Here is a 24,561-nt window from a genome sequence, read left to right as displayed (position 1 = left end):
ATCATTTCCAGCTTTGATTAGTGCATCAGCTTCCTGGCTGACCTCCCTGCCTCCCGTCTCTCCCCCTCCAAACCATCCATCTCCCCACCCCTCAGGAACCTCCAGCGGTTGCCCGTCCACCGCCGCATCAAATAGAAGCGCCTCGCCGTCGGCGTTAAGACACCCAGATGGAGTTCTCCCTCCAACCTCACCTCACCCATCTCCTACTGCGACCCAACACACCATTTCTCCAACACCAACCTACTCTCTGTACCTCAGTCTTGTCTATCCCCCCACCGACCCCTCTCCCGTGTCCTCGCAGTCAGTCCCGGAACCCCTCTCTCTTCCTATCCGACGGATCACCTCGCTCCCCACCTTGAAAACGCTCCAACATTACATCTCCTCCAAGAGACCTTCTCTTTCTAACCCCTCATTTCCTCTACTCGCCTTCCACTCTGTGTCACCTGTGCACTTGGTTGTGTACCCCTTAAACACGTTAATATTCACCCCAGCCCTCCAGCACTTTAGGTACATACATGTCCTTACGCTCGGCCAGTTCCCCTAGCTGTAATTTGAAGAGCCTGCCTCTCCCTGCCGACCGTTAGCCCCTCCTGGTCAGAGATTATGTCTGACAACTCTTGTATCACACTTTCCCAAGTGCTTAGTACATTAAACAAAGGAAACGCTCAACTAATGCCATCGATAGACTGATCAGATTTTCTCCGTAATTCAGAACGCCTTTCTGTTGAAGAATCAACATGTCACTCACCTGCTCTCGGACGCCCAAGAAAGCCTCAGTGCTGTGTTCTCTCCCCAGGTGGGCCCAGTTCTTCATTCACCCCCTGATGATCAGAGATGCCATCGATCGGGAGGTCGAAGCCGTGGACAGTGGTAAGAGACGGATTCGATGTCACCTTTTCAGCACATACTGCGCCGTGGTCCCCGCCGCCCAACCCGCTTGGTCCTCTATTTAGAGGGCCCATTGTACTTTCCAAGCGCTTAGTACAGTGCTCTGCACACAGTAAGCGCTCAGTAAATACGATTGAGTGAATGAATGAATGTGAAGGGGTGGGGTTGACGTTTATGCCCGATGGCAGATAGAGTCGTCCTGTTGGAAAGTGACGCTGCAGATGGCAGTGTCGTCTCCAGGGGTATGAGTGGTCCCATCAAGGGTCCCTGGCCCTGTGCTGTTTGCCCACGGTCAAGAGGAGGAACGTCCACCTGACCGCCGGCCGGGCTGTGCCACCCAGGCGGGTACCCGGTTCCCCTCGTGCCTAGCAGCGTGCCCAGCAGCAAGCCCCGCGAGGCGGCCCGAGGAGAGAGCGCGGGTGGTGTCGAGTCCCAGAACAAGCTATCTCCCGAGACCTCGGTGGCAACGGAAGCCATCGTCAAGTGGATGATACTCCGAGTGCCTTGCTTGGGGCAGGGGAGGAGCGTTCCCACTCGGTTGCCCAAACCGGGGGAAAAGCCAAAAAGAAGAAACAAAACGAGGACAGCAGCAGCCGCGATCAAAAACAGACAACTGCAGCCGTATGCCCGTCGGCAAGGAAATGCCATCTAGTTCAGCCTAGGCTTTTGAATGGGTTTTGAAAACTCACTGGAGAAGTTGCCCAGCGGAAAGAGCACAGGCCCGGGAGTCAGGAGATCTGAGTTCTCATCCCAGCTCCGCCACTTTCCTGCTTCGTGGCCTTGGGCGAGTCACGTCACATCTCTGGGCCTCAGTTTCCATCTGTTAAGAAGGGGTTCAAAGGGTGTCAGCCCCTCCTGGGACGTGGTCTGTGTCCGTCCGACCTGATGATCTCATATCTCCCCTAACGTTTAGTACAGTGCTTGGCACAGAGTAAGCGCTGAACGAAGACCACAGTGATGACGAGATGGTTATTAGATTCTGCTCGACTAGATGAGCTCCCTGTCATTAAGCAATCCCGCTTTTCACCAACAGAATATCAACTCGCGAGACCTTCTGATGCCAACAGGAAAGAAATGTTGTTTGGAAGTCTGGCTAGGCCCGGGCATCCCATGGGCAAGTTCTTTTGGGGTAAGTAGTGCCCAGGTAGCGACTGCTGCTGCTTCTCCCCTCGTCACGCTCCCCAGAGTGCGGGGGAGTAGAGCGTTCAGCCTCGGCGACGGGCAAGGGCCTGGAGCGACGAGAGCGAAACTGGCACTGCCAGTAATCCCCTGTTTGGCCCCCGTCCAGGGAACGCAGAGACGCTCAAACACGAGCCCAGGGCGAAGAACATCGACACGTACACCAGGCTGCGGGAGTTCTGGCAGCACTACTATTCTGCTCACTACATGACTCTGGTCGTCCAGTCGAAAGGTAACTCCGGTCCCAGCGGCTTCCGCGGGGCTCACGTGGGAGGCCGGCGGTGTCGGAGAAATGGCTTCCGTCCGCACGGGGGTGGCTTTTCGGCCGGCCGGCGGGTGCCTCCCGGTCGCCAAGAGCCGACAGGCCGGACCTGGTCGGAGCTGCGGTCCTGCCGGGCCGAGAGTCTGTCATCAGCGGGAGGGCCCCGGGCCGTGGGGATAGCAGAAAGAGAACAGGCCCGGGAGTCAGGAGATCTGGGTTCTCATCCCGGCTCCTCCTTCCCAGCTCTCCCTCGTGCCTGCTGGGAACAAGCCCCCCACCCCCTCGAGGATCCCTCGTTTTCCCCTCAAAGACGCCTCCCACAGATCTGCCCGAACTGTTCTTGAGCCTCCTTAACACCCCTGCTGGGCCAAGGGTGTGTCTTCACAATGATCCGTCATTGATCGGTCTAACCCTGAACAGCAAAACCCTTCTCCATCCAAATGCTCTTTTCCCCCGATGCAGCTCCCCTGGCAGGAATGTCAGGTAGGGCGTAGTGCGGGCGGCAGAGAGTTGTTTCCGTACATTCGAGCCCTTCCCTGCCGCAGGCTTCCCCGGCACTGATGCAGCGGGGTTAGCCCACCTGTCCCACGGTGCCCCCATCCACATCTTCCAATTCCTCGGCCTCCCTGCAGGCTGAAGGTGCCCTACCGGGCGTAGGATCGAAACCTCGGCTGCTTTGAGATCCGTCCGTTTCCCTCCACCTCGTGTAACCTCAAACAGTTGGTCTCCCTCCGACGAGCACGTATACCTCACGACATCTCTCGGCTCTCCCCCGTCGACAGGGTTGTCGCCAGGCGAGCTCAGTTTGGGCTTGGATCTTGGGGCCAGAGCCGACCCGGTCCAGCCCCGTGTTTGGGCGCTGTGAGCCCTGAGCCTCCTAGCCTGTCCTCCCCGAGAAATGCTGGGCGAAGTGGACAGGTGGAACGGGCCCTGTGGGTGGGTGGGGGTCTGACACACCCCCTGTTCTCACTTCTCCCTCCCAGAAACTCTCGACACGTTGGAAGAGTGGGTGACCGAAATCTTCTCTCAGATCCCAAACAAGTAAGTCGGGTCATTTACCTAAGGTCGGTACATCGGGCTCGTGTTCCATTAGAGAGCGCAGCAAGACCAGGGTGTAGGTCAACGTGGATGATTTTCTCATTTAGATTCGGGTCCTGGATCCCGACCTTGATCCGGCAAGGGTTTGCTCCAGTTGGCTCCAAAGGAGCCGATGGGGGAGTGGGAATTAATTCTGTGCTGATGGTGTGGGTTTTTGGCTTTAAAAGGAAGCCTTTGGGCAAGTAAAACAGGTGGGCAAGCAGGTGCCCCGGGGGCTTACCGCTCTCGGGGTCTCTGAGGACATAGGCTGACACCGCCTCGACCGTCTCGTGGCTCGCTGTCGGGCCACAGCCTGGTCGCTGGCCAGAGTCGGTCAGTCAAACAGTCAATCGTATTTACTGAGCGCTTACTGTGGGCAGTCCATCGTACTAAGCGCTCGGGAGAGTACACTATAACAGACATATTCCGTGCCCGTGACGAGATTATAGTCTCGAGGGGGCAGACATTGCTATAAATCAATAAATTACAGATGTAGGCAAGTGCTTTGGGGCTGGGAGGGGGGGAGTGAACAAAAGGAGCAAGTCAGGGTGATGTAGAAAGGAGTGGGGAGAAGAGGAAAAGAGGGCTTAATCAGGGAAAGCCTCTTGGAAGGGTTGTGTCTTCAATAAGGCTTTGAAGCGGGGGAGAGCCATTGTCTGTTGGCTATGAAGAGGGAGGGCGTTCTAGGCCCTCGAGTGCCTGCAGTTGAGGTTTGGTACAAGGTGAGGCCGGGAGTGGAATTCTGAATCGAAGCGGCCAGTCTTCAGTTACCCCTACACCCCCTCAAGAAATTCCTCAGTTCTGCTGAGGTGAATGGGAATTTTGCCGGGTGGGCTGGGGCGGTGGAGGGTTCTTAGGATTGTCATGGCTAGGGCCATCAGCTGGGAGTCCTGGTGCCGATCGGCTAACGGTGTTCACCTCTCCATTTCAGTGGGCTACCCCAACCGACCTTTGGCCACCTAACAGAGCCATTCGACACCCCCGCATTCAATAAGCTCTACAGAGGTTAGTAGCCCAGGAATTTCCCTTGCGTTTTAAGGCAGGACTCCTGATGGTACAGAAGGACTGTCGGGAGGGGGAGGAAACAGAAATCAAACTGGTTGTCCGTGGTTGGCGGAGCAGCCTCGGACCCTGCTCTGGCTCGCTGTGGGCCAGGCTGCTGACTCGTGGCCCACAAAGGGCTGTGACTGGTAGCCCTTTGCCTCCACAACTCTCTCGTCCGAATCCCCGCAACAACCCGCTGCCACAGTCACCCCACCGCTCTGTCTCTCGTTTTCATTCTTCTCCTCGCTCCGACTCTCAAGAGGTGGTCAGGTTTTTCCAAAGCTGTTGGTTCTGGACAGCAGGCATACCTGACCGGAAAATATCTTCCCGTTTAGTTGTCCCCATTCGGAAGGTTCACGCACTGACCATCACCTGGGCGCTACCCCCTCAGCAGCAGCATTACAGGTAAGGGGCGTGAGGGCCAAGAGGTAGAGGGGGAGGAAGGGAACTTGGCTTTAAGGCAGAGTAGAGTCTGTCCCGGGTCGGTGAAGTAACTGTGATTGATTGATTGTTCAGGGTGAAACCCCTTCACTATATCTCCTGGCTGGTTGGCCATGAAGGCAAAGGAAGCATCCTCTCTTTTCTCAGGAAAAAGTAAGTGCGCTGTGTGGCGTTTCGACAAAACCTCCTGCGGTCGAAAACCCCGGGGGTGGGGGGGGGGGGGGGGGAAGAAAACCGGGAGGCAGACAACTGCACCTTTTAGCAGCAGAATTCTCAGTCAAGTGGTTTCAGAACTGCAGCTTGGATTTTCCACGGGATCGCTGGAGTCCGTGGCCCCTTTGTGGCGTCTCGTGAATTCAGAGCCATCAAGGAGAATAGGTCAAATGGGACTGGGCCCAGGTCTGGTAGCATCTTTTCCGGGTTGAACCACTTGCTCCATCTGCCACAACCTTGGAGGAAGGACTCTGGCCAGGCCCAGCTCCAGCCTGCAGGGATACTCACAATTCACAGAAATGCCTTCCGGGGCCCCTTACTTGTGGCGAGTGGAGAGGGTTAGTCAGTGGGTTCATGGGGACCTTTCCCCAGGTGGCCAAAGGGATCCTCCGACTGCTCTCAGTCTCGTGGCTTTCTGGGTCCAGGATGCCAGCGAAACCCGCCCTCCCTCACACCCCACCCCAGATAATAGTAATGAAGATGATGATTTTTAAGCCCTTCCTGCCCATGATCGCCTTCTCGATACAGTTGCTGACTCACATTGGATTCACAGTCCGAGAGGGAAGGAGAGAGGGAGGGAGAACAGGTCTTTTACCCCCATTGAACGGATGATAGGAAACCAAGGTCACCCCACAGGCAGGCGGCCGGGCCGGGCCCGGGAACACAAGCCTCCCGTCTCCCCGACCGGGCCCTGCGGACTCCCAGGTACCTGGTAACTTGGCCCTCTCCTCTGGTGAGTCGGTTAGGATGGAAGTGGAATCTGGATCAGGGCTCGCTCTTGCGAAGCTCACGTGTCCGCCTCGGCCGTTTCGTGCCCGCATCTCAGCTCGCTGACAGGAGCGAGCTGTCGTGTGAGCGCCGGGCCTCGTCCTGTCGAGGAGTCTGCGGGTTTCTCCCGGGCTCCGCAGGGCTGGCTTTCCGAAAGCTCCCGACCGGGAGCCGCTCGGCCCACGGGTTCTGATCTCGATCCACAGGTGCTGGGCTCTGGCACTCTTTGGTGGCAATGGGGAGACCGGATTTGAGCAAAATTCCACGTACTCGGTGTTCAGCATTTCCGTGACCCTGACGGACGAGGGCTACGAGCACTTCTATGAGGTGAGTGGCCAGGCCGGGCTCTGGCCGGCGGTCGCCCTTCCGACGGGGACAGAGGTTGCTTGTTCTTCAGCCAGTTGCTCCGTCACTGTCAGTCGATCAATCGATGGTGTCTATGGTCTTCAGGTTGTGCACACCGTGTTCCAGTATTTGAAGATGCTGCAGGGATTTGGACCAGAGAAAAGGTACAGAAGTAATCTAATTATAAATATCACTAACCAAAAGGATACCAAATATTGCCCCGGGGCAGAGAGCTGCCCGAGCACTTCCAGGTGCCAGCTGGTCTCTTGGGTTTTTGCTCCCAAATCCCTAGCCATCTCTCACTGTAGTTCGAGCTGCTCTGTAGAGAAAGCAGCCGCAACTTTCAGCTGTTGAGAAACGGGAGCAAGTTTCCCGTTGCTCATTGAAGTGAGCGGCCATTCACCTGGTCAGAAGGTCAGGGGGTCGGTGCCCAAATGAGGATTTTTGGATTTTTTCGTGTAGAAAAATTTTGCCCCAGACTGAGTTGATCCTGGATTTCAGTCCTATTACCGTGTTGGTAAAAAAAATCTGCTTAAGTAGTCACGCATCCTCTATGTCTGGTGCATCGTCCCAGCTTGCCTGTCTTTCTTTCTACCTACCTGCCCTCTGTGCGGCTCTCTGAATGTTGGCCTCGAACCCTACTCCCCTCCTCAGAGAATTATTTTGGGGACGGAAGGAAGGGCAGGAGCAATCAGTCATATTTAATGAGCACTTACTGTTGTGCAGAGCACTGTACTAAGCACTTGGGAGAGTACAGTGTCCCCCTTCTAGACTGTGAGCCCGCTGTTGGGTAGGGACCGTCTCTATATGTTGCCAACTCAAGCGCTTCGTACAGTGCTCTGCACACAGTAAGCGCTCAATAAGTACGATTGATTGCCAACTTGTACTTCCCAAGCGCTTAGTACAGTGCTCAGCACACAGTAAGCGCTCAATAAATACGATTAAATAAATAAATACAGTAGAACACTGTAACACTATATATATAGTGTTAACGCTATATAGTTAACACTATAACTGCCCACAACAAACTTATAGTCTAGAGGGAGAAGTAGCGTGGCCTAGTACAGAGAGCACGGAGCTGGGAGTCAGAAGATCATGAGTTTTAATCCCAGCTCTGCCGCTCGTCTGCTGTGTGACCTTGGGCAAGTCACTTCATTTCTCTGTGACTCAGTTTCCTCATCTGTTAAATGGGGATTAATATAATGAACTCCCTGTGAGACAGAGACTGTGTCCAGCCGATTAGCTTGTACCTACCCCAGCGCTTAGAACAGTGCCCGGCACCCAGGAAGCGCTTAACGATACTACAAAAAAAAAGGGGGTGAGGGAAGACAGGCATTAATATAAATAAATTACAGAAATGTACGTAAGTGCCGTGGGGCTGAAGGAGGGGTGAATAAAGGGAGTAAATCGGGGCAGCACAGAAGGAGTGGAAGAGAAAATAATCAGGGAAGGCTTCTTGTAGGAGATGTCCCTTCAGGAGTGGGTCTTTGGCTCTGTTGGCCAGATCCTCCCAAGGGCCTGCTGAGCACCGGGATCATCATCATCATCATCAATCGTATTTAATGAGCGCTTACTATGTGCAGAGCACTGTACTAAGCGCTTGGGAAGTACAAATTGGCAACATCTAGAGACAGTCCCTACCCAACAGTGGGCTCACAGTCTAAAAGGGGGGAGACAGAGAACAAAACCAAACATACTAACAAAATAAAATAAATAGAATAGATGTGTACAAGTAAAATAAATAAATAGAGTAATAAATATGTACAAACATATATCCATATATACAGGTGCTGTGGGGAAGGGAAGGAGGTAAGATGGGGATGGAGAGGAAGGAAGGGGCTCAGTCTGGGAAGGCCTCCTGGAGGAGGTGAGCTCTCAGCAGGGCCTTGAAGGGAGGGATGAGTTAGGCAGGGAAGGAACTGCACTCCTGGATCCTCGGGGCAAAAGACTCTGGAATCATGTCGTTCCAGAGGCCTGTTGGTAGTGAGGGTGCGGGAGGTGGGGGCCCTCTCTGCCAACAGGTCCGGTGACTGCTCGTCCGGGTCACTTCTGTTGCAAAGAACTCAGCCCCCGGCTCCTCCCCAGCCCCGCACTCCGGCCCGTGTGGGCCTTCTGAGGCCGAGGGGCTGCGGGGGGGCCCTCCCGACGGGGGCCCGGGGCCACCCATGAGGGCTGGGGGACGTACGGGTTTCTGGCACTTGTGGATGGCAGGTATCTGACTCTCACCTGGATGGTTGCCCTCGGCCTCACCACCCCCTTCTCTCTGCAGAATCTTTGAGGAAATTCAGAAGATTGAGGATAATGAATTTCATTATCAGGAACAGGTACCAAATGAGCCCTTACCAAACCAGGCTAGATAGTCCCTGTGGAGGAGGAGGAGGAAAGGGAGGGAAGAGAGGTCTCTTCTGTCCCTGGCGTTTGTCTGTGTGGATGAGAGGTAGCCAGCCGGCCGCTAGCTTTCTAGCCGTGCCCCAAGGCTTTGGGTTTTTCCCCAGACATTTCTGAGTGTGTGTAAACCTTCGCCCCTCAATGCCCCCTGTCCCGGGATTAGTGCCCAGGGGTGGGCAGGGGGCGTAGGAAGTTGGCTCCGGGCATTGCCGTCCATCATCTTGCGTCTCTCTCACTCTCATTTGCCTGCTCTCTCCACAACTGTTCCACTCTGTAGCGTTTCCCAAGGGAAAGGACCATTCGGTGGTTGAGACCCTCCTTTCCAACCCTGGCGGTTTGACCTGCCCTTGGCCCGGCCCGGAAGGAGGGGCAGCCCCTCCGGTCCGGCGGGACACGGGCCTCTCGCCGCCACGACTGGGCCGTTGCCGGGCCGGAGGTGCTCCGGGCGGTGTTTGCTGGGCCAGTCCGGCTGGAGGGAGAGGCGCCTCCCCCACTCCCGTCAAGCTGTCCCGTCCACCCCCGGAGTCCTCTGTTGAAATCAGCCTTGGGAACGGCAGTGAGGGGCAGAAATTCTCACCCTGCGGGAGATCGCGGGCCCCGAGTTCGGTTTCTCCCTTGGCCCGCTCAATCTCCTAGCGGTTGCAACTTGCAGGGGGAGCGGGGCTGGGGGCCGCCAGGGTCAGGGGGCGCGGAGAGGAGGATCACTTCTGAGAAACGGTTCTGTCTCTTCCCAGACTGACCCAGTTGAATACGTGGAAAACATGTGTGAGAACATGCAGCTGTACCCGGTGCAAGACTTTCTCACAGGGGACCAGCTGCTCTTTGAGTACAAGCCTGAAGTAAGGGGGCTTTCTTGACCGAAGCTGTGGCCAAGCCCGGGGCAGAGATAATAATAATGATGGTATTTGTTAGGCGCTTACTGTGTGCAAAGCACCGTTCTAAGCGCTGGGGAGGATGCAGGGTGATCAGATTGTCCCACGTGGGGCTCACGGTCTTCATCCCCATTTTACAGATGAGGGAACTGAGGTCCAGTGAAGTGACTTGCCCAAAGTCACACAGGTGACAAGTGGCGGAGCCGGGATTAGAACCCACGACCTCTGACTCCCAAGCCCGGGCTCTTTCCATAAAGCCACGCTGCCTCTCTTAAGATGCCTACTCAGAGCCGCGACTTTTGGAAAAACCAAAGATGTTCTTAGGTCGGGGGCAGGCGGAAGTTGAAAATAGATGAACTGCTTGTAGCCCGAGCACGCTGAAGATCCGCAGAGAGGTCTTACGGAAGTTTTTTATTCAAGAGAACGATTAGCCTACAGGCTGCCTAAGTAAGGGAAGAACAGGCAGTTGAAAGTCGTTAAGGGGTGCTTCTGCCACCTGAGGGAGAGGGGAAGGGAGGGGAAAGGAGAAAGGAAGGGCTTGGGTCCATCATCATCATCATCAACATCAGTCGTATTTATTGAGCGCTTACTGTGTGCAGAGCACTGTACTAAGCGCTTGGGAAGTACAAGCTGGCAGCATAGGCCCGGCCGCCTGGCCCGACAGCACAGGGTGAGGGCTCGGGAGGTGGCCGCTCGGCTCCTCCGCCGGCGGAGCCCGTCTCGTCGGGCACACTGGCCCCGGGTGACGAGTGGGAACGGAAATGGAGATGGAGCCCCCCGGGGGGGCCGGAGTTGAGCTCGCGTGTCTCTCTCTGGCGGCGGCGCAGGTCATCGTCGACGCGCTCAACCACCTCACCCCGCAGAGGGCCAACCTGGTCCTCTTGTCCGCAGCCAACGAGGGAAAGTGCGACCACAGTGAGCGCTGGTTTGGGACTCAGTACAACATGGAAGGTACAGCCTGCCGACCGTCCGAAAGGCCCGACGACGACGCCCCGGGCGCCGTGGAGCTGGAAGGGGCCGGTGGGGCGGGGGCCGTCGGCAAGGGACGCGATGGGCCGGGCCGGGTGGACGGTCTGTGTGGTCGGACTTGCAAGCGAGGGCAGAAAGCCGGCGGGAGGGTGCGGTGCTCCCTGGTAGAGAAGGGGCTGCTGATCGGTCTCTATTCATTTATTTATTTTACTTGTACACGTCTATTCTATTTATTTTATTTTGTTAGTATGTTTGGTTTTGTTCTCTGTCTCCCCCTTCTAGACTGTGAGCCCACTGTTGGGTAGGGACTGTCTCTAGATGTTGCCAACTTGTACTTCCCAAACGCTTAGTGCAGTGCTCTGCACACAGTAAGGGCTCAATAAATACGATTGATTGATTGATTGAAGTGGGCCGCCCTGCTGGGGCCCGGACCCAGAGGATTCCCAGCTGGGAAACCCTCCTCCGTCCTTAGCCCGGTTTATTTGTGCGCAGAAATCGAAAGATCCTGGCGGGAGCTGTGGGACAGCGACTTCAAGCTCAATCCAGAGTTGCACCTCCCGGCGGAAAACAAATATATAGGTGAATGGACAGAGTAGTTTCTAATTCCTTTTCCCCGCTTCCCTGCCCAGCAGCACCCGCCCGAGAGCCCTGCTCCCTGAGGCTTGCTTGGCCACGTCCCTTGGCAACCCCGACTGCAGACCAGGGCTAGGCTACCCCCGGGGCAGGGCCGAAGCCCGCCTCGTCCCTGCCGCTCCGGGGGGAGCCTGGCCACAGCTCTGTACTAGACAGAGACCCCGGCCCCGCTGTGTCCGGCCAGCGGCTGCGGTTACCCTGGAGTGGCTCACTGCCCCCAGCCCGGCCCCTGTCCACCATTTCCTGGATCCCGGCCCGGCGTAGCCCAGGACTCGGGCCTCCGAGCCGAGGCGGCCAGCTGCTCCCCGGAGAGGGCGACGGTCCCTCAAGCTCCGGAGCCAGCCGAGCCGAGGCTGATCTGGACCAACCCGTACCAGCCCGCGTGACCGTCGGTTTTGCTCTGTCGTAGCCACGGACTTTACTTTAAAAACTCCCGATTGTCCCGAGGCGGAATATCCCGTGAAGATCGAGAGCACCCCCCAGGGCTGCCTGTGGTACAAGAAGGATAACAAGTTCAAAATCCCCAAAGGTAAAGCTCTCGCCTGGCACGGCCCCGACGCAGCGCAGGCCAGCGCGGGAGCGGTCGGGGTCCGGGGCGGGCGCCGAGCAGCGGGCTGCGGAACTAGGGAGCCGCTGCCCGCAGAGCGCACCAAGGAATCCGATTTTGCTTCCTTGGAAGATCTGCTAATTGCCCGGCACCTGCACTTAGCATTCATGCTTAGCAGCAGCTGCCTTTCGCCTTACCTTTTTTCCAAAGAATTCAATCACCATTCCCTCGCGTGGGCAGGTGGGGATGACCGGGGATGGGATTCGTGCACGTGCCGGAGAGAGCTTCGGGACGGGCGGAATACACCGGAGGCGTCCGGGGTCCCTCTTCAGCCGGGAGGATTTCCCTTCAAATTTGAAAATTAGGTTGGGCTAACCTGGTGGGTCCGGGAGCCAGGGAGAGGGGGGCCCTCCACCTTCACGGCTGCTTTGGATGCTTCTCTCTTTCAGCCTACATCCGCTTCCACCTGATCTCCCCGCTGGTCCAGCAGTCTGCCGAAAAGTAAGCTTCCCCCATCTCCCCCTCCCTGCTCTCTGCCCTGCCACCCTGCAGGGGAGGGACAAGCCTAAATCTCTTTAGGAAAAAGGATTCAGGATGCAAATGAGCCTCCAAGCAGCCGGCCCCAGCTGTGGGGCCCTGGAGCTGTTAGCACCAAGGGGGGAGAGTGGCTTTTTCTGGGGCCTCGGGGAGGTGGGGGAAAGGAAAGCTTCCCTGGCAGAGGAGAGTGACCCACAGCTACTGACCTGGGCCGGGCCACAGGGAGGAAGAGTGTGGCCTAATGGAAAGAGCCCAGGCCCGGCAAACGGGGGACCCAGGTTCTAATCTCAGCTCTGCCCCTTGGTTGCCGCGTGATCTTGGATGAGTCCCTTCGTTTCTCTGAGCCGCGGTTCCCTCACCTGCAGAACGGGGATTAAGACCGCGAGCCCCGGGTGAGAGAGGAATTGTGTTCAGAGAAGCAGCGTGGCTCAGTGGAAAAGAGCCCGGGCTTTGGAGTCAGAGGTCACGGGTTCAAATCCCGGCTCTGCCGATTGTCAGCTGTGTGACTTTGGGCAAGTCACTTGACTACTCTGTGCCTCAGTTACCTCATCTGTAAAATGGGGATGAAGACCGTGAGCCCCGTGTGAGAGAGGGATTGTGTTTAGAGAAGCAGCGTGGCTCAGTGGAAAAGAGCCCGGGCTTTGGAGTCAGAGGTCACGGGTTCAAATCCCGGCTCTGCCAATTGCCAGCTGTGTGACTTCGGGCAAGTCACTTAACTACTCTGTGCCTCGGTTACCTCATCTGTAAAATGGGGATGAGGACTGTGAGCCCCATGTGGGACAACCTGATCACCTTGTATCCTCCCCAGCGCTTAGAACTGCACATAGTAAGCGCTTAATAAATGCCATCATTATTATTATTATTCAACATGATTACTGGGATCTACCCTAGTGCCTAGTACAGCACCTGGCCTCCAGTACAGGTTTAACAAAGACCATTAAAAGCAAAAAGGCCAGCCAAGGGTGGCACTGTGAGCCCCTCTCGGCTCCCAGGGGATCCACTTCTCTGGGGTGAGGGGGTGGGGGTCAGCCGTAGGGTTAACGGTCCCGTGGGTGTCCTCCCTCCCTCCCTCCCTCCCTCCCTCCCGGCAGAGTGGTCCTCTTTGACATCTTCGTCAACATCCTCACCCACAACCTGGCCGAGCCGGCCTACGAGGCCGACGTGGCCCAGCTGGAGTACAAGCTGGTGGCCGGAGAGCACGGCCTAGTCATCCGAGTCAAGGGGTTCAACCACAAGCTACCTGTGAGTGGGTGGGCGCTGTCGCCGCAGGGTCTGGATGGATGGAGGGGGGGGGGTCAGTGGGAAGGACAGATCAGGCCGACCCCCCGCCTCCCCCCGCAGCTCCTGTTTCAGCTCATCGTCGACTACTTGGCCAACTTCAGCTCCACCCCCGAGGTGTTCGGGATGATCACAGAGCAGCTGAAGAAGACGTACTTCAACATCCTCATCAAACCGGAGACCCTGGCCAAGTGAGTGCGCCAGAGCCCCTCACCGGGCCGGGCCGGGCCGGGGCCCCGCAGCTGGGGTTGGCTCGCTCCGGAGCCCCTGGAGGGATGGGGACACGGCCGGGGGACGGTGCCAGCTCCGGGAACCGGCGTCGGAGCCCTTAGGGATGGGAAGATGGGGCTCGGGGGGGGGGAGCGTCGGCCCTCCGGTCACAGGCCCCGCCGGCGGTCGTTCCCCTCCGCAGAGACGTGCGGCTGCTCATCCTGGAGCAGGCTCGCTGGTCCATGATGGACAAGTACCAGGTGCTGCTGCGGGGGCTGTCCCCGGACGCGCTGCTCGCCTTTGCCAAGGACTTCAAGTCGCGCTTCTTCGTCGAGGGCCTGGTGCAAGGGAACTTCACCAGTCAGGTGAGTCGGGGTGGAGGCGAGAGGAGGCCCTGGGGGCGGGGGGCCGGGGCCACGCGTTGCTCCCCCTTTACTCTCCCCGTTTCTCCCCGCAGGAGTCGATGGACTTCATGAAATACGTCGTCGAGTGAGTGCCTCTGGAGGTCAGGGTGGGGGGCCGGGGTGGGCGGCGGTGGCGGGGGCCGGCGGTGACGAGTGGCCCGTGCGCGACTCTCCCCGCCAGCAAGCTGCAGTTCCAGCCTCTGGAGCGGGAGATCCCCGTCCAGTTCCAGGTGGTGGAGCTGCCCAACTCCCACCACCTGTGCAAAGTGAGGACCCTGAACAAAGGCGACGCCAACTCGGAAGTCACCGTGTACTACCAGGTAGGGACCGCCTGCCCGGCGGGGGCGGGGACGTGAGCCTGCCCGGGTGTGCCAACGGGCCTCTCCTTCTTCTCTCAGTCAGGGGCACGGGACCTGCGAGAGTACACCCTCATGGAGCTGCTGGTGGTGAGTGAGGCGCCATCCCCGCGGCACCCCCCCCGGGAGGGGCCTGGGGGGAGGCGGCGGCGGGGTCCCGGCGGGCCGCCCTGACGGAGGAGCCTCTCGCCTTGCAGATGCACATGGAGGAGCCGTGCTTCGACTTCCTGCGGACCAAGCAGACGCTCGGGTGAGCCGGCCTCAGTCCCCTGCCCTGCCGTGCCCTCCACACTGGGGAGCGGGGCGAGGCGGGACACGTGGGCGGGCGGGAGGGAGCAGGCCGCGGCCCGATACTCACGGAAAGCCTCTCCCCGGCAGCTACCACGTGTACCCCACCTGCAGGAACACGTCAGGCATCCTGGGCTTCTCCGTCACCGTGGGCACCCAAGCCACCAAGTACAAGTGAGCGGCCTGGCTGGGGCCGGGCTCCGAGCCCTCCGCCTCCGGCGTGGCTGGGAGCTGGCTCCTTGTCCCGGCGACGGGCGGCCTGTCGGCCCGGGGGTAGAGGTGGTGGTGGTGGTTGGGGGGGGGGTCCCCCGGTCCCAGGGGCCCGAGCCCCTCTGACCCGAATCCGACCCCTTTCAGCTCAGAGATGGTAGACAGGAAGATCGAAGAGTTTCTCTCGTGTTTCGAGGAGAAGATGGAGAACTTGACGGAAGATGCGTTCAACACTCAGGTAAACCGAGCCCTTCAGAACCTCGCTCGATGGTCGTTTTGGGGTTCCCCGGCGCCGGGGCAGCTGGTGGGTTCTTGGTAGGGGCTGGCTCGGGCACATTTCTGTGTGTGTGCTTTCCAGCCCCTTCCCCGCCTGCTTGCTCATTGGACCCCCTCGCCCTTTCCAAAGACCTTTGTGTCCGCTCTTCTGTCCCTCTTTGGCCTCTATGATCACATTTGAGCACTACTGTGTGCACGCCGCCGTACTAAGCACTTGAGTATGGCACAACAGAGTTGAACATGTTCTTTAGCCCCGGTGAGCTTTCTCTGGGCCCAACCTCTCTCCCTGCCCCGCGGACATCTGTCCTTGCACGGCCCGCTGGCGCCTCAAGCCGAACGGCCCCAGAGCCGAACTCATCTCCCCTCCTTTGCCCCATCTCCGAAAGCTGCAACCGTAACGTTATCCTTACTCCGTCCTCTCTTTCACCCCCGTATTCGGTCAGTTGCTGAGTCGTCCCGGTTTCCCTTTCCGGCATCGCTTCCTTCCTCTCCGTCCGGCCAGCGCGCCGGTCCAGGCGTTGGTGGCATCCCGCTTTGACTACTACGTTAGGGTCTGTCGTCCTCTTCCCAAACATCCCTCGGCTGTCCACGTTATCTTTCTAAGATGTCATTCTTCACACGACCCGGCGCGCACCTCAGTAAATCCCGTCGGCCAGCCATCCCTCCCCACTGCCTCCCAGTCGGAGGACGTGGATTCCAATCCCTGCTCTGCCACCTGTCTGCTCTGTGGCCTCGGGCAAGTCACTTTACCTCTCTGGGCTTCAGTTTCCTCATCTGGAAAACGGGGATGGAGATTGAGAGACCCACGTGGGGCGGGGACTCCGTTCAACCCGATTTACTTGTATCCACCCCAGTGTGTAGTACGGTGACTGGCACGTAGTAAGAGCTGAACAAATACCATAAGTACTACTACCACTTATGGTATTTACACCTACTGTCTGCCAAACACTACTAGGGTAAGATACAGGTTGGATTGGGCACAGCCCCTGATTCACACAGGGCTCACGGTCTCCGAGGGAGACCAGGCATTGAATTCCCATTTTACAGAGGAGGAAACTGAGGCCTGGCTCCTCCTGCTGCCCTTCAGCTCTCTTCTTCCGCTCCACCCCAGCCGGCCCTCTTTGCTCCTGTCAAGCACCAGCCTACCCACTGACCCCTCACTCAATCAAGCAACTCCCGAGCTCCTCTCCGAACCCCATCCCACCTCTCCACTCTCTTCATCATCAATCGTATTTATTGAGCGCTTACTGTGTGCAGAGCACTGTACTAAGCGCTTGGGAAGTCCAAGTTGGCAACATAGAGAGACAGTCCCTACCCAACAGAGGGCTCACAGTCTAAAAGTCTCTTATCCCGCTGTTTATCTGCGGTGGGTTTCAGCGATACCCCGAGGGCGGCGAACCCATCTAGCACCTCCCGGGCGCTCAGCACAGTGCCCCGCACTCCGGCGGCACTCAGCCCTTCCGCCCGCTCGCTCGCTCGGTAGGTCACGGCCCTGATCAAGCTGAAGGAGTGCGAGGACACGCACCTGGGAGAGGAAGTGGACAGGAACTGGAACGAGGTGGTCACCCAGCAGTACCTCTTCGACAGGCTGGCCCACGAGGTAGGAAACCAGTCATCCTCGGACCCCCCCCCCAACCACCGGTCTCACCTTGGCCCCCGGCCGGTCCAACTCCCCCGCGGAGCGGATTTTCCTGCTCGCCTGGCCCTGGGCCGGAGCGACCCAATGGTGGAGGTGGGGGGACAGGGGGGACCTCTGACCCGGTGCGGCCTTCCCGGGATCGCCCACCGTGTCCCCCTGGCTTTCTCCCCCCACAGATCGAAGCCCTGAAGTCTTTCACCAAGGCAGACCTGGTGAACTGGTTCAGAGAGCACCGAGGCGGCCGCGGCCGAGTGCTCAGCGTGCACGTGAGTAGGCCCGGGCCTCCCGGGGACGGGGCGGGCAGTGAGCCTCCTCCCCGGCCGCGGGGCGGGTTTGCTACCATCCTCGGCGGCGGGCTCCGCCGGGAACCGACCTCCGGCCCCTCTCCTCTGCTGCAGGTGGTTGGGTTTGGCAGACACGAAACGGAGAGCGAGGGCGCGGCCGCCACCGCTTCCTCCTCCTCCTCCTTGGGCCCGGCCTCTTCCTACAGCGAGATGACGCACCTGACGTACCTCCCCACCTCCCCGGTGCTCGCCGAGTCCACCGTCCCCATCGCCGACATCAGGGACTTCACGGCATCACTCGCTCTGCTCCCCTACCATAAAATAGTGAAATAAACGGCAGTCTGCGGGCCCGCCCGCCCGCCTGTCCAGTATGCAAAACTCGTTGCCTGCTCTGATGTCACCCCGTCCTTCCCCCCGGGTCTTCCGTCTCTAAGCGTTTCTGCACGGGCTCGGGGGGAAGGAACCGATACTAATCCGGCCAGGAGGGAGGAGGGTGGGAAAGCGGCACGGGACCAGAGGGCGAGGGCCTTTGCCTCCCATGTGGGGAAGAAAAAGACCCGCCTCCCCCTAGACGGCGGCTCCCGCTACCGAGCCCTCGTGAAGGCGGGATCCGAGGCGATGTTTTCTAACGTTTCTACCCATTAATAAAAGCAGTCTGTCCTCCTGTCCGCTCGCCCTTTCCGCTGTCGGTCGGGGCCGCCGGGGTCTTCCCGGAACGAGGGGCGGGGGACGGCGTTCTCTTGCGCGGCTAAGATGCGCCGCACCGAGAGGAGCCTAGGGTTCGTTATATTTTAATAATTCGATCTCAAAATATAGATACAGGTGGAGCCGGGCTGAGGTCCTGAAACGGCAGAATGTTTGATTTTTACATGTTCGCTACATAACATTTTTTTTCTAACAAACTGTCCCCTCCAAGGAGCCAATATTTACAGATGGGGGGGGAGGAGGAGGAGGAGTGGATTCTCCTCGCGTGACTTCGACCCGACACCCGAGAGTAGCGTCCGGCGGCTCGGCCGCGGTCAGCGGGGTGGGCGGCCCCGGCCCCCGCAGCCGTCGGAGGCCTAACCGCCGCCGCGGGCAGGCGGGGTCGGGTGGCTGCTCGGAGAGACAACGGAAGCGTCTCCTGCTCCGACCGTGGGTCTGCCCCAGCGCATCCGGGATCCCTGAGATGGGGGGGCGGGGGGCGGGGAGGGGGGCGCGCCTCAGTTCTTGCCGGCAGCCAGGCGTTTCAGCAGCGGCTCGTCGTACACCCAGCATTCCCCGTCCTCGTGGAAGAGCTGGAAGGCACGATGGGTGGGCGGCGGGACCGGTGAGCCTCCGCGCCCCCCGCCCCCAACCGTGTCTCCCGCCCCCCCGGCCGCGGGCCCCCCGCTCACCCTGGTTTCCCACTGCATCTCCTTCTCCTTCCGCTCCCGGGCCTCGGCCCTCTGCTTCTCCTCCAGCCTGTGCTTCGCCGCCGTGGCCGCGTCGATGTCCCGGATCTTCAGGTTGTAAGTGACGTCTTTCCACAGGCTGAGGGGGACGGGCGGGGGTCAGCCGAGGGACGGCCTTCCTCCCTGCCCCATTACTACGTACGCTTTCTACTGGGGGGGTCGTGGGGGCCCCGTCCAGCGCCTTGTCCCGGGGTTCCTCACCTGCGGGATTCGTATTCCTTTTGGTCCTCCAGCTTCCTCACTTTCTTCTTGATTATGGGCAGCTTTTTGGTGTCGATGAAGACTGTGTTCTCCTGGGAAGGGGTGGGGGGGAATGGTTTTTAGGGTGTCTCCTCGCCACGCGTCACTCCCCCCGTGTCCTCGGGAGGGTCAGGGATCCACTGAGCTCGCGCCAGCCCCACACAGGGCCGCTGTTGAGGGGGTCTGTTTTCTGGGGCCGGTACCCTATTACTCTATTTCTCTATTTATTCATTTATTACTCTATTTACTTATTACTCCATTTATTTATTGCTCTATCTTGTACAGATCTATTCTATTTATTTTGTTAGTACATTTGGTTTTGTTCTCCGTCTCCCCCTTCTAGACTGTGAGCCCACTGTTGGGTAGGGATCGTCTCTATATGCTGCCAACTTGGACTTCTCAAGCGCTTAGTCCAGTGCTCTGCACACAGTAAGCGCTCAATAAATTCAATTGATTGATTCCTCTCCCCCTTGTCCCCCTCTCCATCCCCATCTTACCTCCTTCCCTTCCCCACAGCACCTGTATATATGTTTGTACATATTTATTACTCTATTTTACTTGTACATATCTATTCTATTTATTTTATTTTGTTAGTAAGTTTGGTTTTGTTCTCCGTCTCCCCCTCTTAGACTGTGAGCCCACTGTTGGGTAGGGACTGTCTCTATATGTTGCCAACTTGTACTTCCCAAGCGCTTAGTCCAGTGCTCTGCACACAGTAAGCGCTCAATAAATTTGATTGATTCCTCTCCCCCTCGTCCCCCTCTCCATCCCCCTCATCTTACCTCCTTCCCTTCCCCACAGCACCTGTATGTATGTTTGTACACATTTATTACTCTATTTATTTTACTTGTACATATCTATTCTATTTATTTTATTTTGTTAGTACGTTGGGTTTTGTTCTCCGTCTCCCCCTTTTAGACTGTGAGCCCACTGTTGGGTAGGGACTGTCTCTCTATGTGTTGCCAACTTGGACTTCCCAAGTGCTTAGTCCAGTGCTCTGCACACAGTAAGCGCTCAATAAATACGATTGATTGACTGATTGATTACCCCGGCCACTGCCATCCCACCCCCATGCCGGGGTGAGCGGCCCTCCGGCTCCCCACGGCCCCGGGAAGGACCAGCCCGAGGAAGAAGGAAGGGGCTGGGGTGGGTGCGGGTGGGGGGAGAAAGCAGCCCCTAACCCGGGCCCCTCCGTGCCAGGTTTGCCAGCTGGCCTCGGCACATACGTACCCCTGTGGTATATTTGGCATACATGACACCGTTCCACTCGCCTTCCACCGAGCAGAATGACTTCTTGTCCGTTGGAGAACTGCAAGAGAAGGAATCGTGTCAGGTGGGTGAGGGCGGGCATCAGCATCTACCTGAAGACCAAGTCAGACGAGGGCAGGCGCACCGATCCCTGGGCGGGCGGGCGGGCTCTCTCCGTGCGCACCTACGGGCAGGTGGTGGGTTTCGAGGCGGTGGGGCAACAGTCCACTCCCTGCTGCCTCCCGGCTGCCCGGACTACAGGGGCGGGATGGCTTACGGTAACGGGCACCGGAGGGGGGTAGTCCTAAGCCGTATGGGTTAGGTGCTCGCTGTACGAGCGGCGCCGGACTGACAGAATCCATGGGTCCCGTTCCCTCGACGGGGCTCGGGGAAGGGTAGCGGATGATGTCGCCCCCGCCCCCCATCCGGGGAAAACAAAGCGACAGCCCCGCTGACGTACAAGATATCCGCCGTGACGCGGTGCTTCTTGCCTCCGTAGAAGGGCTTGGTGTGGAAGACGATGGTGGCACTGTAGCCCGTCTTGGGGCAGTTGATGGTGCACTCTCCGCCCAGCTCCACCCACGGCACCGTCAGGATGGACCTGCAGACCCACCGACCCACACGGGCGGGGACGCTCAGCGCGGCGGGGACGGACGGACGGATGGAGGGAGGAACGGGGCGGGGAGGGGAAGGGGAGGGAGGCCCGGCCCCCCCCCCCGGGGCCCTCACCTGCCGTAGCCGTTGGGGAAGGTGAGGATGTAGTGCTCATCGTGGTCCAGGCACGAGACGCAGCCTGAGCGGAGAAGGAAGGGCCTCCGTGGCGCCGCCCGGCAGACCCGGGGGCCCAGAGGCCTCCCTCCGTCCTTCCCCGGGGCTCCCTCCCCTGCGGCCGCTCCTCACCTTGGCCTATATTGTGGACGCCGATCGACATTCCCAAGAACTTGGACTTGGTCCATATGTGAGCGTTGAATTGTATCTTCTTGCTAAAACACTCGGCGTAAAAGGCTGAAACTGAGGACGGGTTCTCCGTCAGCGGACGACGGGGGCCGCTGACCCTCCCCGGGCAGGTCCCGGGCCTGGCTGCCGCGAGGGGGGTGGCCCCAAAGGCAGCAGGCCGGTGGGAACTCGAGCCATAAACCATCCACGGGTGGTTCTGGATTCTCTCCTCCCTCCCCCGCTCGGCCTCGGCCGCCCGCAAGGTGCCCGTGGCCCAAGCCTGGGGAGCGGAGGGCAGCCGGCCCTTCCGGTCACCCCCTTCCCCAACGTCACCGCCGTTCAGTGAGACCCGGGGAAGGAAGGGAGGTGCCGGATCGGGACGACGGGACCCGCTCCTCTTTCCGCCAGGCTCATTCCCCACGTTTACGTGGGTTTTTTGGACCTAGAACTGGTCCCTCCGAGAAAGCCACAGAAACCACAGGTGGCCCATACGGAGGCCGAACGGGAGGAGCCCAAAGGGCGATCGGGGTGGGGCCGGTGATGGGATGGGGCACGGGGCCGAGGGATCGGGAGGGGCTCCCCGACTTACTAGGAGGGTGATGGGAGACCTGTTCGGCCACAAAGGTGACGCTGTGTCTGGAGACCCAGGGCACCGGCCCTTCGGCCACAGGGTCCTGCAAAGAAACCCACTTGAGGGTACGGCCGAGGTGGGGCGGGGCCGGGCCCGGGACCTGGCTTGGTGTCCATCTGCCCCCGGCAAGCGCCACCAAGTGCCTCCGCTGGACTGTCTGGTTGATTGATTGCTGGAGGAAATGCCAGCTGGGCTGCAGCCAGTCCCCAGGGTCATCTGCCGTTTCCCAAACCCCGCCCGCCCGCGCCACCCTTCCCATCTCACAGGCCGGGGGCTGGAGGTAAACCAAGTCCCACGGCCAATTTAAGGAGGAACCCGGTTTTGCTCGGCGATGCCCTCTGCCTCCCCGGTGGGCAGGCGGGCTGGCAGGCGGGGCTCCGGGCCAAGTTACCGCGCTCTCTTCGCTCTCGCTGGGCAGCGTCCAGTGGCATTGGAAGATCTCTCCCAGGATGGGGTTGTAGGGCTTTTTGGCCACGGAGCCTTTCCTCCCGGCGTGGAAGGCCGACAGGTACCAGCGCACGACCTGCACCATCCGCTCCCTGGGCTCCTTCTGGTCGCTGATGCTGCCGAGGGAAAGGTTCGGGCCTTGGGTGCCCAGCCGCCGCCGCCGCCTCCGCCGTCGGAGTCCCCCGCCGTGGGGCAGAGGCGGGATCCCCCCCCATCCGCCCTCGGCTCGCTCACAGACTCGACTCCGAGAGGTCCGAGACCCGGGCGGCTCTTTCTCCCGCTTTTTCGCATTTGGGCCCGATGGCCGTTGGGATTGTTATGGCCGCTCAAGGGCCGGGCCCTCTTTAGACGGGCAGGTGGGCGGGCGCGGAGCCGCTAACGGGCCGGGCGCCTGGTCCCGAGGCTCCGGGAGCCGACGCGGACCATCGGGGCAGGTTCCGCTCCCGATAAGGTGGGGCCCAGGCTGCAGGGCCAGGATTCTTCGCCAGGTAAAATGAAGAAGCAGGGCCCTGTCGGGGCGGGGACTGTCCCGCGATCACATTCCTGCGCGCCCCGCTCCGCTCCGTCCCCAGTGCGGCGGTCGCAGCCTCGAGCAGCCAAGCGGGCAGACGCCCTCCCCGCACTCCAAGGCACCCAGGACCGTGCAATACCTGACAAATAAGTCCGGGTGGGCAAAGAAGTCCGCGTACATTTCCAGAAGCGATCTCCTTTCGAGAATGAACGTTGGGAGGACGACCTAAAGAACCGGGAACAGACCCAACCCACCATGCGGGTGAAACGTTAGGGACGGGCAGGCCCTATCATCCGGACCCCCCCGACACACAATCCCACAGCAGATCTGGGGCACGGCAGTCTTGGACAGACGCCACCGAGTAGGGGGTCCGGGCCGCCTTGGGGTTCCAAGGGGATTTTGCCCTGATCATTTCCACAAGCCTGCTTGGAACGAGAAGCAGCGTGGCTCAGTGGAAAGAGCCCGGGCTTTGGAGTCAGAGGTCAGGGGTTCAAATCCCGGCTCCGCCAACTGTCAGCTGTGTGACTTTGGGCAAGTCACGTCACTTCTCTGGGCCTCAGTTCCCTCATCTGTAAAATGGGGATGAAGACTGTGAGCCCCATGTGGGACAACCTGATCACCTTGCAACCTCCCCAGCGCTTAGAACAGTGCTTTGCACATAGTAAGCGCTTAATAAATGCAAAAAAAAAAAAAAAATAAACAAGCTGCCTAGTTGCCTGCGTGGACCGAGAGAGAGGGGAAGGGCTGGACCCCGAGAGGTCAGGATGGAGCCCGAGGCCGTCCATCACGGCACGACCGGCCGATGCCCTCGGGAAACGGTCCCGGCCGGGCGCGCCGTCGTTGGCCGAGGCCCCGCCGGCTGCTCACCTTGGTCAGATCCATCCCCAGCCGGACCTGAGACAGGAGGTGCATGATGACGCTCTTGTGCTCTTCCACAGAGCCGGCCTCCCCCTCGTCGTCTCTGTCGTCGTGGGAGTCAAACAGGTCTACGAGAAACCCGCAGCTCACCGGCCCCGCCGGGGTCCAAACCTCTCGGCGCCCCTGGCCCCGGCCCGCTTCGCCCCCGGCGTTCCCAGATGTAGGGAGAGGCCCGCCGCCGGCTCACCTGTGTCGTTTACCCCGTTGGACATGGCCGCGGTCAGCGAGTCTGCGGCGCTGGGGCGCTTGGGTCCGGGTCCCGGGCCGCCGGGGCCCAGGCCAGAAGCGGGCCCAGCAGGGCTGGGAGAAACAAACCATCGATCCGTTACCGTCAGGGAGCCGCTCTTCTGGCTAGATTCCTTTACCGGCAACCACCCGACACGCTTCTTCGGGGCTTGGTTCTTAAGGGCTTCCTCCGAGCCGGCCACCGCACTCGGTGCGTGGGAGGGAGGCGAGGACGTCCACTGAGATCAGACTGGTGACCCGAGGACTGGGCAGGGCAGGCACCGGGAAAGAGGCGGCGAGGCGCCCGACACTTCGATGGGGATGCGGCTTTTGAGGATGGCGGGGCGGCAGAATACTCTGCCTCTGAAAACGCCACCTCAAACCCCGGCCTCCATTCCAACAGTAGTAAAAATGGAATTTGTAGCCGGTCACGGGTACCGCGAGATGCCTTTCGGATGCCGCGATCCCAGAAATTGGCCCAGCGGTGGGGCTGGGGAAGGGAGAGGGGCGGGAGGGAATGGAGGGGAGAGCAGGGAGGAAGAGTGCCAAGTCCCACAGCACTGTTATCATCATCAATTGTATTTATTGAGCGCTTATTGTGTGCAGAGCACTGTACTAAGCGCTTGGGAAGTGCAAGTTGGCAACATATAGAGACAGTCCCTACCCAGCAGTGGGCTCACAGTCTAAAAATCACAGTGATGTGATGTAAAGTGCCACACACCAGGTGTTCCTTCGACTTCCCTGGTGGGCCACGGGCCGTGGGCCCTCCCTGCCCTATCCCAACACCGGGCATTTCCTGTCCTTGCCAGGAGAGATCAGCTTGTTGCATAGCGTGACCCGGATTGAGCCGAGGGTACGGGCTTC

General features: G+C 59.4%; 2 protein-coding genes across 6 annotated transcripts in view; one reads left to right on the top strand and one right to left on the bottom strand.

Moving 5' to 3' along the window:
• The window catches only part of NRDC (nardilysin convertase), a 37,316-nt gene extending 19,542 nt beyond the window's left edge, over positions 1 to 17,774 (top strand). The window contains exons 5-31 of the mRNA XM_038760252.1: positions 797 to 870; positions 1,922 to 2,017; positions 2,177 to 2,299; positions 3,313 to 3,370; positions 4,338 to 4,411; positions 4,786 to 4,855; positions 4,967 to 5,044; positions 6,079 to 6,199; positions 6,323 to 6,381; positions 8,487 to 8,541; positions 9,340 to 9,444; positions 10,305 to 10,428; positions 10,939 to 11,025; positions 11,489 to 11,608; positions 12,076 to 12,127; positions 13,255 to 13,405; positions 13,505 to 13,632; positions 13,854 to 14,016; positions 14,109 to 14,140; positions 14,237 to 14,375; positions 14,454 to 14,501; positions 14,609 to 14,661; positions 14,790 to 14,873; positions 15,057 to 15,147; positions 16,669 to 16,785; positions 17,001 to 17,090; positions 17,223 to 17,774. Coding sequence (XP_038616180.1) covers positions 797 to 870; positions 1,922 to 2,017; positions 2,177 to 2,299; positions 3,313 to 3,370; positions 4,338 to 4,411; positions 4,786 to 4,855; positions 4,967 to 5,044; positions 6,079 to 6,199; positions 6,323 to 6,381; positions 8,487 to 8,541; positions 9,340 to 9,444; positions 10,305 to 10,428; positions 10,939 to 11,025; positions 11,489 to 11,608; positions 12,076 to 12,127; positions 13,255 to 13,405; positions 13,505 to 13,632; positions 13,854 to 14,016; positions 14,109 to 14,140; positions 14,237 to 14,375; positions 14,454 to 14,501; positions 14,609 to 14,661; positions 14,790 to 14,873; positions 15,057 to 15,147; positions 16,669 to 16,785; positions 17,001 to 17,090; positions 17,223 to 17,441 — 2,611 coding nt within the window. The 3' untranslated portion in view covers positions 17,442 to 17,774. The remainder of the gene's footprint in view (positions 1 to 796; positions 871 to 1,921; positions 2,018 to 2,176; positions 2,300 to 3,312; positions 3,371 to 4,337; positions 4,412 to 4,785; positions 4,856 to 4,966; positions 5,045 to 6,078; positions 6,200 to 6,322; positions 6,382 to 8,486; positions 8,542 to 9,339; positions 9,445 to 10,304; positions 10,429 to 10,938; positions 11,026 to 11,488; positions 11,609 to 12,075; positions 12,128 to 13,254; positions 13,406 to 13,504; positions 13,633 to 13,853; positions 14,017 to 14,108; positions 14,141 to 14,236; positions 14,376 to 14,453; positions 14,502 to 14,608; positions 14,662 to 14,789; positions 14,874 to 15,056; positions 15,148 to 16,668; positions 16,786 to 17,000; positions 17,091 to 17,222) is intronic.
• A 109-nt stretch (positions 17,775 to 17,883) lies between these two features.
• Positions 17,884 to 24,561, bottom strand: part of OSBPL9 (oxysterol binding protein like 9) — a 79,043-nt gene continuing 72,365 nt past the window's right edge. For all 5 annotated transcript variants that reach the window (XM_038760012.1, XM_038760013.1, XM_038760014.1 and 2 more), the window contains 12 exons: positions 23,660 to 23,772; positions 23,422 to 23,540; positions 22,694 to 22,779; positions 21,988 to 22,159; positions 21,555 to 21,639; positions 20,930 to 21,040; positions 20,759 to 20,822; positions 20,490 to 20,630; positions 20,012 to 20,090; positions 18,743 to 18,834; positions 18,485 to 18,620; positions 17,884 to 18,385 (listed from right to left, as the gene is read on the bottom strand). In XM_038760012.1, coding sequence (XP_038615940.1) covers positions 18,311 to 18,385; positions 18,485 to 18,620; positions 18,743 to 18,834; positions 20,012 to 20,090; positions 20,490 to 20,630; positions 20,759 to 20,822; positions 20,930 to 21,040; positions 21,555 to 21,639; positions 21,988 to 22,159; positions 22,694 to 22,779; positions 23,422 to 23,540; positions 23,660 to 23,772 — 1,273 coding nt within the window. In that variant the 3' untranslated portion in view covers positions 17,884 to 18,310. The remainder of the gene's footprint in view (positions 18,386 to 18,484; positions 18,621 to 18,742; positions 18,835 to 20,011; positions 20,091 to 20,489; positions 20,631 to 20,758; positions 20,823 to 20,929; positions 21,041 to 21,554; positions 21,640 to 21,987; positions 22,160 to 22,693; positions 22,780 to 23,421; positions 23,541 to 23,659; positions 23,773 to 24,561) is intronic.

Source organism: Tachyglossus aculeatus, chromosome 18 (genome assembly GCF_015852505.1).
Source record: "Tachyglossus aculeatus isolate mTacAcu1 chromosome 18, mTacAcu1.pri, whole genome shotgun sequence".
Taxonomy (NCBI): domain Eukaryota; kingdom Metazoa; phylum Chordata; class Mammalia; order Monotremata; family Tachyglossidae; genus Tachyglossus; species Tachyglossus aculeatus.
The sequence above is the reverse complement of the archived record's forward strand: the minus strand, read 5'-3'. Positions and strand labels throughout refer to the sequence as shown.